General features: G+C 52.5%; 1 protein-coding gene across 1 annotated transcript in view; it reads right to left on the reverse strand.

The window, feature by feature from the left end:
- GRIK3 (glutamate ionotropic receptor kainate type subunit 3) overlaps positions 1-17,092 on the reverse strand; it is a 92,736-nt gene that overhangs the window by 69,298 nt on the left and 6,346 nt on the right. The window contains exons 2-4 of the mRNA XM_047793377.1: positions 11,421-11,678; positions 4,004-4,185; positions 1,710-1,763 (exon numbers count right to left, since the gene is read on the reverse strand). Coding sequence (XP_047649333.1) covers positions 1,710-1,763; positions 4,004-4,185; positions 11,421-11,678 — 494 coding nt within the window. The remainder of the gene's footprint in view (positions 1-1,709; positions 1,764-4,003; positions 4,186-11,420; positions 11,679-17,092) is intronic.

Here is a 17,092-nt window from a genome sequence, read left to right on the forward strand (position 1 = left end):
GTGTCGGATCCATCTCTGGACGCCCCCTCCCACTCAAGTGCATCGCTCAGGACCCCGGACCTCGAGGGTATATGTATCTGGCTGCTGGATGAGTGAGTAAATGAAACTGAACTAAGGAAATGCAAAAGCAGCTCAAGTAGGTAGAGATCCAGAAGGGGCTCGGAGGAGAAGGGGCCTGGTCTCAGTCACCAGCTTCCAGGATCCCTCTCTCCCATCATCACTCCTGGCGGGTCCCCAGGTCTGAGCTCTGGGTCAGGAGAGTGGGCAGGGGGGGCCCCTGAGTTCTTCCATGGGCACAGGCTGGAGTGGGTGGGGGTGGAGACAGGGTAACTATCAGTGGGGTGCTGGGAAATGCTTATAACCAGCTCTCAGGGGAGGGAGGGTAAAACTTCTTATTTGTAGTATTTTTCCAGCTTCTGTGGTATAGACACTCCCACCACGGCAAATTCCAATCTACCTACGTGGTAACACTGAACACGGGAGTTTGGAAGAGATGAACACAACTGGCTCTCAACCAGCACAAGCCTGATGAGCTAACCTGCCTTCTGGCCTTTGCTTATGCTGTTCCCTCCATGCAGAATACCCTTCCACTCTCTCCTTGGCGAACTCCTACTGATCCTTCAAGGCCCACTTCAAGCATTTTCTTTCCTGTAAAGGCTACCTGAAATCTCCCACCTTCCACCAGCACCATGGCCCCTGGCACCTCTTTCTGCTGTGCCCTGTGGCAAGAGCCTGCCATCTAAGCTAGACAGAGATGCAGGATGGACGGGATGGGAATGCCTTGAGGGCAGGCCTCAGTGCCAGTTGTCTTGAGCAACTCAGCCAAGCACAGGTGGTGGGTAAGGGATGCTCACTGGGTACCGGGTGCTGGATGAGGAAGGAACACAGAAGGCCGCAGGGCCACAGCAGCAAGTCTGATGCAGATTTCGGGGGCTGGTTTCAGCCACAGGATGGTTACAGATGCCCCAGCCCCAGGCTGAGTGGAGGAGTCCGCCCAGGGCCCCAGTGACATCCGAGGGCATCTGGCTCCAAGGCAGGGTGGCTGGGGGTGGTACCCCTTTGGCACCAGTTTTCTTTATTCTGCTGATCTCAGGCCACAACTAATTACACTAATGGGTTTAAATGGCCCTAAGTGTTCTCAGGGTTTGGACAGGACCCATCTGCAGCCTGCAGGTGGGCTGGCCCAGCTGAGAGCAAGTGGGCAGACCTGAGTGCAGATGCCACAGGAATCCAAAGTGGCAACTCCCATTGTCCTATGAGACCAGAGACCTGAGTAGGGACACGTGGGCCAGGGGCCGAGGGTCACCGCCATCGTAACAGCTCTTCCCATGAGTCTGGCCCGGCTCTCAGCACTTTCTTTCGTGAACTCATTCGGTCCTCACAGAGTCCCAGGAGGGAGGAGCCATTATCATGCCCATTTTGCAGAGGAAGAAACTGAGGGAGGTTAAATGACGTCTGCAAGGTCTCCCGGCCGGCAAGCAGAGGGGCTTGAGCTCATACCAGCAGCTTCCGGAATCCCTACCCTTAGTCACAACAAGGCCGCTTCTAGAAGCAGATGGGCCATAAAGACAAGTCTGTGCCCTTGCCTGGGGCCACGCCTATGGCCTCAGGTGGCAAGTCTAGCCTGCGACAACCGCCCCCTCCCCCAAGGCTGACCTTGTTTTGGGGGAGCCCCTTCCAGCCCGGGCCAGGACCCAGAGGTACGTTACCAGGGTGGTGAAGATGAAGTGGTAGTACTCGGTCATCATGCCCATGGCCATGGCCTGCGGGAGAACAAAGCATTAGCAGCCCTGCAGGGGACACTGGAGAAGCCCCTCCCCCTCCCCACTGTGGAGGGGAGAAGGTGGGGAGGAGGGGTGCAGCACAGGCTGGCGGACCACTCAGAGGGGGATGTCCTCTGAGACCACCTCCGGACAGTGACAAGGACTGGCTGGCAGAGAGCCATGGATTTCACACCGGGGTGTGCAGCAGATCACCTGCGGCACATTAAAATGCCAGCATCTTGGGCCACGGTCTCCAGAGATTCCACATTCCACAGCCTTCAGGGGTCTGCCTTTCGGATAAGCATCCCTCTCCTGCCACACTTGGAGAAATGCTGATGGAAGCTACCCGACACCACCTTCTCAGTGGAATGAGGTAGGCTCCACACAGCTGAACTTACGGTCCTGGCTCCAGAAAGATGAATGTGGGAGCCCAGCCCCCCTCCAGCCCAGCCAGGGCCGAGGAGGAGGGTCTGTCCTCAGCCTGAGCCTCACCAGGAAGGGCTGAGACATCCTGCCTTCTGGGTCCTGACCACACAGTGGACCACAGGGCTGTGGTGAATTATCATCACACATCATCATGAAATCTACATTATACATTATGTATTTTATTAGAAGCCTATAATCTATAACACTAATGACCGTAATGCATTTGCTATAGCGTTCTTCAGAAAGCAGCCCCACGAAGCGCTCGGGGGGAATGTCACTGGGTCAAGTACACTTTGAAAAGGCCTCACGTTCCCTCCCTCCCGGTTTTGGAGGGGATTCACGACCCGCATCCGCAGGTTTAAGGCTCGAGGCGTCCTCAGGACACAGACGTGCTCACTTTGGTTTAGTTCAGTGTTTCACCGACCACAGAATCGTCATTTTTAATTCTGGAAGTTTTCAAGTCAGAAAACTCGGGAGTGAATTCTGACATTCTGACTGGATGACCTTGGCCCCGTTACTTTTCCCCGGAGCCTCAGTTTCCTGTCTGTAAATGGAGCGGGACAACGGCCTCCACCTGCTGGGTGGCGGTAAATGAGGAGCTGGGTCTTAGTGAACCTGCGCCCTGCCCACCTCTGTTGCTCTGTGGCCCATGCCCAGGAAAGGAGGGCGGTGCTGGGGGCAGCTGGCCCAGAGAGTGAGGGTTAGAACTTCTGGGGAGCGTGTGTCTCCACCGCATCAACTTTAAAGATGTCCTACATCCAGTGCTGACTGTGCAGTGGGCACCAGGACAAAGTCCTCCCGTCACTCATCTCATGGAATCTTCCAGAACCACATGAGGTAGAGCATTCACTCCAGCTACAGAGGATGATTCCCGGCCACTCACTCTAGGGCGCATGCATGCCACTCATGGACAGAAGCAGGATGCAAACTCTCAAATGGGCTTTTCAGCCACTGCGTGAGGGCATCTGGGGTGGGGCTTCCTCTGGGGGAACACGGAGGCTGCTGTTCAGTTCGGCTGGGGCACTCCTTGCAGGGTGGGGGGCGCCGGCCCTGACTACATCCCTGGCCCCTGCATCCTTGTGTCCCAGCCCTGCCACCTGCATCTCCCGGGGTCGTAGATCAAGGTCCACAGAATGCCTCCCCCAGTCACCCGCGATGCTTCCTGGGACTACGCAGTTGCCTTTTACACAAAGCCTTGGCTCGAATCAGAGCGGTTTGGGTTTTAGCTGCGGCACCCTTGGAGGGGGCTGTGAGCGACTTGGCTGTTAATTTCTTAGGTAGCTGGCAGAGTTCACTCTCGTTCCCAGCACACCCATCCGGGCTTGTCCGGGAACGGAGGGCTGGCCAGGATGGACGGCCATTCTCCTCCCCCACTGTCGCTGCAGAGCTGAGCAGATGGTGCTCGGAGCCTCGATAAACCTCCTCGTCACAGGAGAGTGACACTGCGTGCCAGGGACTCTGGGGGCTGTCCTGAGGCCTCTCTATGCTTCCCGAAGTGTTCTGTTCCCACCTCCCGCCTGCACAGAAGTGACCTGGAAACTAGCATTTACTCAGCACCCTCCATGCTCATCAGCCTTTCACCCCATCCTCACACCAACCGGGAGAGTTGAGACCACTGTGCATATTTTGCTGCTGCTGAAACTGAGGCTCTCCAAGGCAAAGCGACCACCCAGGGTCATGCAGCCAGCAAGAAGAGGCAGACCAGGGATCAAACCTGGATCTGGCAGACATCACGTCTGAGTCTGAGAAAGGGGTGGGTGGGGAAGTGGCCGGCGGACCCCAACCATCCCTCCCGCTGCCCGGCGCTCACGCACCTGCTTGAGGATCTGGGCGGCCATGGTGTGGCTGCAGTCGAAGATAATGCGGAATTCCCTGCCTCGTTTCATCTCTTTGAGCAGCGGGCGTGAGTCATCAGAGTCCAGGGGGAGCTGGCGGATCTTCAGGCGGATGTTGTACCTTGACGGGGCCATGATGAGCTCCTGCAGTCGGATGAGCCCTGAGAGGCCCCGGGGCACAAAAGACACAGGTGTGCACACGGATACACAGCGGCAGGCGCTGTGTGGCCACAGGCCTGCAGACACACACGGACCCTGACACATGGCTTGTGAAGATATGTGCATGAGCATAGCCATGCCTGTGCAGACACAGGCACCAGCACACGGGGGCACAGACATGTGCACCCATCCATGCACACCCACATATGTACACAGACATGTGTGCACACAAACCACAGGCTGACACGTGCATGCATGTTTATACAGACAGGACAGACACGTGGGTTGATAAATATACATGTGAATGTGTAGATAAGGGTGTGCGTGCACAGAGATACACGTACACACCTGCAGCTTCAAAAGCAGGCACCGATAGATGGCAAATTCCCACTGACTCCACCCCCCCCAACCCAGTGGGTGTAGAGACTTATGGAACCTGAACCAGAGGCCACCCCCTCTTCCTCCTCCCACACCCACAACGGCGTGAAGCATGCGACATAATCTTCCTAACATCCCGAGCGACTTGCTTCCAGGATGTGGGGCAAGGGGCAGCTCCAGGCTCAGCTGTACCAACTGTTGGATCAGGTAAGGCCAGGTGGCATTTGTGCCCAGTCCCCTCCCCACCCCACCCCCACGAGCAGGCTGCCTCAGTAAACCTCACCCACTCCTCCAGGCTCAATGCAACCACCTCCTCCAGGAAGCCTACCCGTACTGCTCTGCCCGCACAAGATCTCCTCAGCACATTCCGATCCTGCTCCCTGCTACTTGGGGGCCTCCTCCCTCGGCACTAGCCTCCTCTGGCCTCATCTCGCTCTCCTTGTTCTGTCACGAGCTCCTTAACAGCAGGGGCTGGGTCTCCCCACCCCCTAGCACAGAGCCTGGCGCTTCGGTTGATTTCAACACAGATGTCCATCATCGGATTGACTACTGTTTTTTCCTCCTCCCCCTGAAAAAAAATCCATCCTCCACCTTGGCATTTTGCAAAATCTCGGAACTTCTCAGGAAAACTGAATGTCACTTCCTGGAGACAAATGGCTTGCTTGGGTCTAATTAAGTTCGTTTCCATCCCTATGTCAAGGTCCATTCTTGCTGGCTTAGCCTGGAAGCGAGCCTACTTGCTGTTCTCTGTAGCCCCACCCACTGCCACATGGGCTGACGCAACGCGGGACCTGGGTCCCAGGGTGGCCATCCGCTCCGCCTGCCAGGCTCCCTTCCCAGGTTCAAGGGCTCGGTGTCTTCATTCTGGTTGCACTGTCCACTCAGCCATGCGCCATCTCCCTGCTAACAGCACTCTGCTTTTCCCTTGGGGAACAACTCTCCCCCAACCCCACGCTCAATCCACGTGACTTGGGAGGGCTCAGTCCCCACTCCAGGGGCCCAGAATGTGACCCCTGCCTGGTGGATCAGCACACGCCTTCCTGTAGGCATAGGTACAGCCTTAGGAATGGATGTGTGATGCCAGCTGGTCCTATCAGATGACTCCCAGGAACTGTGCCAGAGCAACTGGCAAGAGATCCCCCTTTTCATTAACTCCAAATGGGGAGGAAGTCAGTCCAGGGGTTGCTACATAGAACCCGAGAAGGATTCCAACAGGGCAGAAGTCAGACACATAGGAAGAAAATAAACCCTAATGACACTGGTTTGAGCCTCTAAAGCTAAAACTGCTCCTTAACTTTCCTGTAAACGAAGCCAACAACCCACCTCTTTTTTTTTTTTTTTTTTTTTTTTTTTTGCTTAAGCTCCTTTGTGATGGATTAAAGTTTGCCGTTAATGGTTGCAGGGCTGCCTATCTGGACAGAGTCGCCCTACCCAGACAGCCCACTCCTGGGGCCTTCCAGTAGAGTGTGGGTTTCCAAAGCCACTTCTGGTAACTACACTTGGGTCTCTTCAGCCTCTCATCCCCATTCCTCAGGGCTGCACATGAGGAAAGCAATCCACTTGGTACCCATTACTGCACTCTGCTGGGGAGGGCAGAGCTGTATCTCTGGGACCTAAGCCTCCCCAAAGAGCTCCCAAACAAGCTTTGCCAAGGCTGTGGACATCCTGACCCCCCAGCTCCCTGGAAGGTCTCAGATCTAGGCGCGTGGGCGGTGAGAGGGCTCTGGAGTCCTGGAGTGATCTGGATCAAACAGGGGCCCCAGGGGCCTCCTCATACCAGACTTAGGGCGCAGGAAGAGAATATCAGGTGACCTTAGCAGAGAAGAGAGGGCCACAAGATCTCCCCAGACACACACACATACCCAGCCTTACCCTTCCTCCTCAACCAGTCCCAGAAGTTCTTATTTGGCTGAACGATGCTGCACACTTACACCTGTTACCCGAGAGGCCCCGAGTGCACACCTTGCTCCCACTCGCTCAGTTTTCAGAACTAGGCATGGCATGAGTAGGCACCTGGGCTTTGGGGACCCAGGACATGAGGACCGGGACAGCCTGGCTGCTGGAGCAGAGGCCACCAGAGCTTTCTTGTCAGCCAAGTTCATTGCCCCGTGTAATACACAGTGACCCACATTCTCCAGCAGCAAATGTCAGACTTCCTTCCCATCAGTGTATTCCCAAAGGAGACCAGAGGCTCAGCCTGGCCCACCCCAGCAGAGGGCTAGGCCCTGTGTTTGCCTGAGATGAGCTCTCCTTCCTGGCTGCTCCCCTAGTCAATCTCTCTCAAAATATCTGCAGTGAATCATGGTTGTTGAAGTCATGCTTTTCACTTACAAAGCACTTCTGCATTCATTACCCTATTTAACCATCTCCCTGTCCTAGAAGGCATGCAGACTGAGGCTTGTTTCAAAGTTACAGATAAAGAAAGTGAGGGCCCTAAGAGGTTAAAAGACCCTCCCCAAATTTTGCAGCCAAAATTTTGCAGCATGCTAGCAATGGGGTCAAAATTTGAGATCTGATCTTTTTGGCTCTTAGGCTGGGCCCTTTTCCCCCACCCCAGCTTTTTCTAAGCCCCTCCCTTCACCCTTTTTTTTTTTTTTTTTTGCTTTTTAGGGCCACACCCTTATCCTATGGACGTTCCCAGGCTAGAGATGGAATCAGAGCTGTAGCTGCCGGTCTGCACCACAGCTACAGCAACGCTGAATCCCAGCTGCATCTTTGACCTACACCACAGCTCACAGCAATGCCGGATCCTTAACCCACTGAGCAAGGCCAGGGATCAAACCCGCGTCCTCATGGATGCTAGTTGCGTTCATAACAGGCATGAGCCACAATGGGAACTCCTCCTCCCTTTCACTCTTGATATGAATTTGTCTTGTTTGCACAGATCAGGTTAGGAAGGTGGTCCCATGGCAAAGCCCATAGGGCAAATGCTTTTGGTTTCTGTCATCTTCATTCTTGATATTCTGTAACCGATGAGCTGGCATCCTGAAACCCAGGGGCAAACCCATGACTAGAGGCGTCTGTACCCCTATAACCCTTGCGTTTTCCTGGGCACACAAAAAAATCATAACCTCTCCAACTGCAAACCCCATCTCTCTTTTGCTTCCTTCCCATATGGGATGTTCCCACCTAACATGTTCCACCTATAGTAACAGAGGCAATAGTACAGTAATAAGCCATAAAAGCTCTTGCCCATGCTTTCCCCTTGCTCATGCCTCTATGTGGCCCTGGACGTCATGATGTGTGTGCCCCCTTCTGCATCTAGGGAGCTGTAAGCAGCAACCCTTCTTTCCTTTGCTGTTGACCTCTCCATGTCATCATTCAGTCATACCTTTAGATCCCAGGTACTTTTTAAAATAGTTCAGGAGTTCCCGCTGTGGCTCAGCAGAAACAAATCTGACTAGTATCCATGAGGACACAGGTTGGATCCCTGGCCTCGCTCAGTGGGTTGGGGATCCAGCATTGCCATAAGGCATGGTAGAGGATCTGGTTCGGATCTGGCTCGGATCTGGTGTTGCTGTGGCCGTGATGCAGGCCGGCAGCTGCAGCTCCAGTTCGACCCTGAAGCCTAGAAACTTCCAAATGCTGCAAGGGCAGCCCTAAAAAGCAAAGCAAAGCAAAGCAAAGCAAAACAAAACAAAACAAAACAAAACTCTCTTCAATAGATTGTGATGAATTCCTTAGCCCTCCCTACTTCCACATCCTTTGCCACGTAACTTGGCAGTGCCCTCCAACCTCGGGCAGGTGACTTGCTCTACCCATGAAACTGACTTGTTTCAGTCGGTGGGGTATTAGCAGGCATGACACGGGAGACACTTGAAGTGGAATTGCACACTGCACTTGTTCTTTTCGCCTTGTCTATTGTCATGACATCATGCCTGGGCCAGCCTGCTGGAGGATGAGAGATGTGGAGGAGAGCCCAGCTACCCCACCATCTCAGTCAAGGCCAGTCTAGATGAGCCAACAGTCAGCCAGGAGTGATCTAGCCAAGACCAGAACAATCACCTAGCTAATCTCAGTCAGTCACTGACCTCACAGACTTGTGAGCTAAACAAATTTTATTTTAAGCCACTAAGTCACTACATTTTGGGGGTGGTTTGTTACACAGAATTATTATAGAAATAGGTAAATGATGTACCCTATGCTAGCATCCTAAGAGAGCCATGCTTTTGTTTGACTGGCAATGTGTCAGCCCCAAGACATGGCTCATGATGAGTGAAAGCCAGTCAATGGCATCCCCTTCCTATTTGGGGAGATTTAAGGTAGCAGGAGTAGACTCAGTGAGCTGTAAGCATGGTGTGTCGGATGGTTCTAAAACAGATTTTCCTCCCCGATAAGAGGCACGTGTCACATTAAGAAAAATCCCTTTGGCTTCTACCTCTTCCCTTCCTACTTCCTGGGGTGTCATTATATGAGGATGTGATGCTTGGAGCTGCAGCGACTTTATTGTGACTATGAGGGGGAAAGCCATGAGATCTGCAGTGATACTGACCCAGCACCCTCACTGTGTTGAACTAAACCAGCCCCAGAAAGGCCCATCTCCAGGCTTCTTGTCAGCAGGATAACTAAGTGGCTACAGCTCCAGTCAATCCGAGTTGAGTTGTCTGTTACTTGCAACCAAAACAACAACCACCAAAGCAGACGCAGGCAAACCCTATGACAAAGCGCATCTCACTCCATGGATCTGATGACCCCCAAGGTGTCCTGCACCCTTGAAATATCCTGATATTGGGAGCACATCTCTTACTACTCGCTAATCTTTATCAAAGTTATATTAGTTGACTGAATGCAACCCTGAGTCCCTAGTACCAAGTGTCTTCTTGACCGAACCAGGTCCATCACGGACTCTCCTGTTTTATGCTATTTGTTGAATTGAACTGAATATCAAGTTGAATTAAACAAGAACTATATACTGCAGGAAGCAGTGTGTTGGGCACTAGAAAGGGGGAAGAGATGAAGATGTTATCCCACCTTCTTTTGAGAAGTTAATCATATTATAGCGACCCATCCGGAGGTCACTGGTCATCAGAGCTAAGAATCAAGTGACGTGTACACACAGTCAGAGCTAGACATCCTTGGACAGAGGAGACTCCGGGCCTTAGCATTTACTCTGACCAGTCTCCCTCGTAGAGGGTCCGCCTTTGTGCCATAGCATCTTTTTCCTCTGCAAAGCCTCTGCCTCAGCCTCATTCAGACTGGGGGCCCCAGGTCTGTGGGGCAGGGGTTTCTGCCACTGTCTATTCTGGCCACTCTGTGTCCATGACACTCTTACATATATTCAGTATATCCAATTCTCTTCCACTCTGGCCCTGAGTTTTCTTCCAAGAGGCCCCTTTGTTCCCGCCTGGACCAATACAGCCACCTCTGCCTCAGTCTTCTTGCTCCAGGTTTCCCCGTCCAAACCTCGGTGCATTGCCACCCTTCTAAAACTCCACTTTTGTTATTCTACTTCTTTGCTCAACAAGACATAGTGGTCCTGGGCTGCTTGCGAGATGAAGTTTGAACACTGAAGCTAGACAGCAGAGACCTCGCCCACAGCCAGAGACACACTGCTTATCTGACCTTCCCCCACAAGGTCTAGGCAAGTCCTCTCCCCAAGTGTCTCCAGCTCTGACTGTATGTACATATCACTTGGTTCTTAGCTCTGATGGCCTAGAAAGACCAGTGACCTTTGGGTGGGCACTCACTCCCTTTCCATGTGACTAACATCCCGAAAAGGAGATGAGATAACCACGTCCTTCTTTCTTCTTCCTTACCAGGGCCCTCCACTCCTTTTCCGGTGATGTTGAACTGTAGCTAATTGCCATGTTATTTTCAGGTCATTTCAATTCATTTCAACAAACAGTTAAACATCTACTTTGTACCAGGAACTGTGTTAAAAGGCACAGAAGGCTCATGGTCAGGAAGCAGAAACAGGATCACAAACAGACCATCATTCACAGCGGTATGTAAAGACAGGCAAAACTAGAGCGTTGCAGAAGCAGTGGGCGTGGCTTGAAGCTGGGCGGGCGTGCCTCTCGGTGGCTGGGGGCACTGAGCAGAGGTGGGAGTTATCTGCCCTCTGAGATCGTCTCCCTGGTGCTCTGGGTGTAGCAGCAACTCAAGAGATGCTTGCGAATCCCGAGTTAACTAAACAACTTCTGATTGTCTCTTCCAAGGGATTCTCTCCCCACTACTCCCACTCCCCATTAGGAGGTACTCAAGGGCTGACATTGAATCGCAGGCAGCTGAGAGCTGGAGGGCTCTCTCCAAGTGGGACGCTGGAGCTCTCGGCTTGTCACATGGGCAAAGCAGGGCCAGATGAGTTAAGTGACTTGCCAAGGTCACTCTCTCTTAAGAGGCTAGGCTAAGAAACATTTTGGGACTTGAGTCTTTGGAAAGAAAGAGGAGGAGAGGAAGCAGCTCCGTGCTGCCCAGCTAGGAAGCTCAGGGCAGGCGCACACCATGGACTGTTTGGTTTGAGTCCAGCGCCTGTGCTCATAGCCAGCAGGGAGCTGGATGTATTGGCTGCAGATGAGAATGTGTGAATGCAAGGGTGCCAGCAGGTGGGGGCGTGGCTATGCAGGTGTGAGCACAGATGCTCTGGCGGTGGGTGCTGAGCTTAGACTGGAGCATGCTGCTGGGGTGGAGCTGGGAGTGTGGGGCAGGTGTGAAGTAGGCTGGGCTGGGTGAGTATGGCTGGTGTGCTCGAGGCCATAGGTGAGCGCAGGGCGAATATTGGTGTAACCAGATGAAGCTTGGGTATAAGAATGGACCTTTTCACCTGGGGCAGCCGAGTTGGGTGAGCAGCAACGAGCCTGATCCTGGGACTCTGCCACTCTTGTCCTCTCCCCTTGGGCCCACTGGACCGGCTACCCACCTGTGCTGTCGTCATAGACCACAGTGGCCGACCGCCACTTGAGATACTGGACCAGGTCGAGGATGGCGTGGCTGAGAGAGGCGTAGTCCGGGTACAGGTTCACGTAGAAGGTGTCTTTGTTGTCCAGCGGGTGGTGCTTCCAGCGCAGCTGGATGTGGGGCACCTCCAGCGCATTGCAGATGGACTGGACGGCATTGGTGCAGGAGCCCTGGGACGGCCCGAAGATCGCCACCACCCCCAGCGCCAGCTGGTCACAGGCTGCAACGGGAGGAGGGAGTGCAGGATGGTTTAGAGGTGCTGTCTCCTCAGGCAGCTGTGGGCTGTGGGTGGATGACTGATGTCCCCTCTGAACCTTGGTTTCCTCATCTGGAAACTGGAGTTGTTGCCCCTGCCTCAGGGGGTCACAGGAAAGTCAAATAAGGCAATGAGTATACACTGTCGGTGGGAATGGAAATTGGTGCAGCCACTATGGAGAAGAGTTGGACAGTTTGGGTGTTCCTTAAAAACTGAAAGTAGGTTACCATATGATCCAGCAATCCCACTCCTGGGCATCTATCCAGAGAAAACTCTAATTTGAAAAGATAACATGCACCCCAATGCTCACTGCAGCACTGTTTGCAATACCCAAGACACAGATGCAACCTAAAGATCCACAGACACAGGAAGGGACATAGATGTCACACACACACACACACACTCTCACACATAGTGGAATATTACTTTGCCATAAAAATGGCATAATGCCATTTGTAGCAACATGGATGGAACTAGAAATTACCATATTAAGTGAAGTAAGCCAGACAGAGAAAGACAAATATCATCTGATGCCACTTACATGTGGAATCTAAAAAACTGATACAAATGAACTTACAAAATAGAAACTCACAGACATAGAAAGCAAATTTAGGAGTTCCTGTTGTGGCACAAGGGAAACAAATCTGACTAGGAACTATGAGATTGCGGGTTCGACCCCTGGCCTTGCTCAGTGGGTTAAGGATCTGGAGTTGCATGAGCTGTGGTGTAGGTTGCAGACGCAGCTTGGGTCTGGTGTTGCTGTGGTTGCGGCGTAGGTCGGCAGCGGTAGCTCTGATTCGACCCCTAGCTTGGGAACCTCCATATACTGTGGGTGTGGCCCAAAAAGACAAAAAAGAAAAAAAAAAGAAAAGAAAAGAAAAAGAAAGAAAGAAAGCAAACTTACCAAAGGGGAAAGGAGAGGGAGGGATAAATTAGGAGTTTGGGGTTAACATACACACACTACTATATATAAATAGGCGAAAAACAATGACCTACTATATAGCACAATATAGCATATTACAAAATGCACTCAATATTTTTTAATAACCTATAAGGGAAAAGAATTTGAAAAAGAAAAAAAATATATACACACACACACATACATACATATATTTATGTAAGTCTGTATAACTGAATCATTTTGCTGTACACCTGAAACTAACACAAGGTTGTAAACCAACTATACTTCAATTTATTTTATTTATTTATTTTTGTCTTTCTGTCTTTTTAGGGCTGCACCCCTGGCATATGGAAGTTCCCAGGCTAGGGGTTTAATAGCAGCTGTTGCTGCTGGTCTACACCACAGCCACAGCAATGTGGGATCTGAGCTGCAGCTGCAACCTACACCACAGCTCATGGCAATGCCAGATTCCTGACCCGCTGAGTGAGGCCAGGGATCAAACCCACGTCCTCATGGATACGAGTTGGATTCGTTTCCACTGAGCCACCTCGGGAACTCCCCACCACCACTTTTCTGACTTCATCTCCCATCCATCTCTCCCTCTCTCACAGCCTTCAAGCCCCACTGGCTTCCATGATGTTCCTCAAACATACTAAGCACACACCTGCCTCAGGGCCTTTGCATGTGCTGTCCCCCTTGGCTGGAATGCACTTCCTTCGGATTTCCACCTGATTCCCCACCCTCTTCCTCCAGGTCTCTGCATCTTTGTGTCATCTTAGTAAGGCATCACTGCTCAACCTGCAATAGCAATCCCTGTCCAGGCACACTCTTGAAAACCTACGGCTGCCTTGTTGATTTAATTAAATGACCACTGAAGCCTTGTTCATTAGTTGACTTTCTCCTCCCACTAGGATGTTGTCAGCTCCAGGGAGGTAAGGGCTTGGTCTGGGTTGTTTGCTGCTGTGTCAACAGTGCTGAACACTGTATCCGATCTGAGTAGGTGCTTCATCAACTTCTGCTGGGAGAATGGATGCTGAATCCCTGCCTTCAAACAACTCACACCCTGGGGGAGGCCCAACGGCTCAGGCAGTTCAGACAGCAGATGCTTCTGGGAAGGACAAACATCGTTGGGCACATCGTTGAGCCTGAAATGAGCAGACCCAGGGCAGCTGGGGCTCAAAGGGGAGCATAGGCTCATAAAGGGATTGTGCCTAAAAGATCCATAAAGTGGGACCTCTCAGGGACCATCAGGGGGTGGGCTCCCCAGGAGCCATGGTCCTTTATCTGGCAACTGTCTCGAGCGTTCCTCTGGGTTCCACTGCCTTCTCCCCTCCAAACATCTGAGTAGGGTGAGGGATCCAGACCCAAGGAAGACTGCTCGCTCACCACCCCCAGGCCACAGCCATTGGTTTGGAGGGTGGTCATGTGACCACGTGCAGCCAATGGGGTGGCATGAGACCTCCCCCCCCCCCGGAAGGGGGCCCTTTCTCTCGGTAAAGGATCGGGGAGGAAGGTACCATAGTCTGGAGGTGCCATAGTCACCTGTGCTCACAGAAAAAGGGCAGTGCTTGTCTTCAAATGGAGTCAGTGTGGAGGTGAGCAGAGCTAAGAGAGAAATGGGGCTAAGAGAGAAATTGGTTTGGAGGGTGGTCATGTGACCACGTGCAGCCAATGGGGTGGCATGAGACCTCCCCCCCCCCGGAAGGGGGCCCTTTCTCTCGGTAAAGGATCGGGGAGGAAGGTACCATAGTCTGGAGGTGCCATAGTCACCTGTGCTCACAGAAAAAGGGCAGTGCTTGTCTTCAAATGGAGTCAGTGTGGAGGTGAGCAGAGCTAAGAGAGAAATATGAGCCATGGTAAATATGATCAAGTTGAACCCTGGACTTCAGTGACGTGAACATGAACTTCAATACATTCTCTCTTTGCTTAAGCCCGTTAGGATTCGGCTTTCTGTTACCTTCAATCATCAGTGGAGAAGCGGCACACATGCCAGCCTGTGGCCGTGGGAACGACACCATGTGCACACGTGTAATGCATGTAAGACAGGCAAGACAGGCATACACAGTGGATTAGGACACACGGCTGCCCCAAGGGCCCCTGGGAATGACCTACTGAGCTCAGGCCCACCCTGCAGATTTGCAAGGCCGGTGCTAGAGAATAGAGGCCCACATACCATGTGGCTAAATCTCTAAACTTTTTTTTTGCTTTTTCACAGCTGTACCTGCGACGTATGGAAGTTCCCAGGCTAGGGGTAGAATCTTAGCTGCAGCTACCCGCCTACTCCACAGCCATAGTAACGCCAGATCAGAGCCACGTCTGCAACCTACACCACAGCTCATGGCAACGCCAGATCTGTAACCCACTGAGCAAGGCCAGGGGTCAAACCCACATCCTCATGGATACTAGTTGGGTTCGTTTCCACTGAGCCACAATGGGAACTCCCAGTATTTAAACATTTTAAGTCAAGCTAACAAAGTGTTGCAGAAAACACACCCTTCCCTCCCACCTTGGCAAATATGCCTTCACAACAACCTGGAAAGTCAGGTGAGCCTGGAGACTTTAGCCCAGTGATGGGAGAGGTGGCACCACCCCCCACCCTTCTCTTTGACCACTGGCTTGACCCTCAACCATATGTGGCCTTGAACTCTCCATGTGACGCTCCAGGTCTAAGCTCTGTCCACACGCCTTGCAGACAGCTGTTCCCCGGCTGCCCCTAGATAGGGCCTAGGGGCGTGACCGTGGCAGTGGGGCCTTTCCTCCAGAAGACAGCCCAGGGCAGAAGCTCATACAGGCCTGGAGGTGAATTCAGAACCAACTGGGCTGGAAATTTCAGATTCTAGATGGTTGGAGCAAAGACTAGAAGGGCAGGGCACAGGTTCCTGCTGAGAAGACCCCCTGTCCTGAAGGGGGTTGCCGACCAGAGGCGGTGAGGGCAGCCCCTCCAATGCATGGGCCCTGGGAAAGGTCCCCTCTTGCCCGGGGTAAGGGATCCAAAGAGACAGGGTTGTGTGCATTGGTCAGAATGTGTGTCTTCAGGGTATTTGCCTCTCTGCTGACAATTGCCCCACCTCTCTCACTGCCTCTTAGGAATAAAAGAGGTGATGTTCTATAAAGTAGTTATTTTTCCTGAAATTTGTACTCCTGCAGGAACAGCAGAGAATGCCCCTTCTGGTCTGGGTGAAACGCGGAGCCCTCTGGGGGGCAGTCATTGCTAGGAGTCTGCTGAACCAGTCTGGAGCTAAGTTTGTTGGTAAATGGTTCAACTTGGAGACAGGTCTCCTTTTCAGGGCCCTCATCCCAAAAAGGCCATGCCTGACCTACACTCTCACTGTGCATTCATGCTGGTCTCCCACTCTCTGGGTTCGTTGAATGTCTCTCTGACCACTCTGTCCCCTTAGAGCAGGTGCTCCCTGAAGGAAAAGACCATGTGAGAGCATTTTGTAGCCACAGAGGCTGAATTCCAACATGGAAGAGACAGTGATAGTGAGTGACCACCACCCAGGCCTGGTCACTCCCTCTTGCCCAAACCTGAGGAGGGAGGCACCTTGTGAAATCCATAGGTTTCTCTCATGCTCTGCCTCCTCTCTGTTTCGAACCTTCTAGCGGCCCTCTGATGTCTCTGGTTTCCATTCTACTGTCAACTGTCTCTACCCTTTGTCTTTTCCTTCTAGGATCTTCTGATTGACCACTTGGGTGAATAACTTTTCTGTCTCATTCCCTCCCACGGCGCCCTCCAGGAACCCAACTTTTGGATTTCCCTTTTGGATCCATACCTTGAAGCAGGCAGGCAGATGCCACCCTGCCACCCCCACCCTCACCCAACCCCCTGCCCAGTCCTAGAGTCTGGGGATCCTGTTTGACTGGGGCAGGCGAGAATGGACCCACCACAAATTATGATGGGATTTATTGCAGAGGATGGTAAGAGGGATCTTGAAGGAAGTGATTTTGATTTTGACATTGATTGTGAGGATAATGATAAAGGGGACTGTAGTGGTAGCTGTTGTAGTCACGATGGGGGGGACCCCATGGTGGGGCCGTGGATGATCATGGCGTTGGCGCTGATGATGGTGGAATGGCGATGATTTTGTGACCCTGGTGTGGTGAGATGATGAAGAGGGGATTGATGATGACAACTATGTCAATGCCATGACAGCAACGGTGATGACGACGGTAGGAATGAATGATGACGGTAAAGTAAGCGCTGATGAGAGGAGACGATGACAGTGGGGATGGTGGTAACAGCAGTGGCGCTGCTGATGTTGGTGATGATGGGAGGGGACGACACAGATGCTGATGCCATGACGGTGATGGTGATGATGACTGCAGAGGTGGAAATGTTGGCAAGGATGAGAATGGAGTCGAGAGCGGTTTTAATGGTATCGATAACATTGGTCGTGATGATGTTAATGCCGTGATTGCAGCAGAGATGGTAACGGCAGGAATGGTGGTGCTGTGGTTGGCACTGATGAGGCTGGTG

This window comes from Phacochoerus africanus, chromosome 8, assembly GCF_016906955.1.
Source record: "Phacochoerus africanus isolate WHEZ1 chromosome 8, ROS_Pafr_v1, whole genome shotgun sequence".
NCBI lineage: Eukaryota > Metazoa > Chordata > Mammalia > Artiodactyla > Suidae > Phacochoerus > Phacochoerus africanus.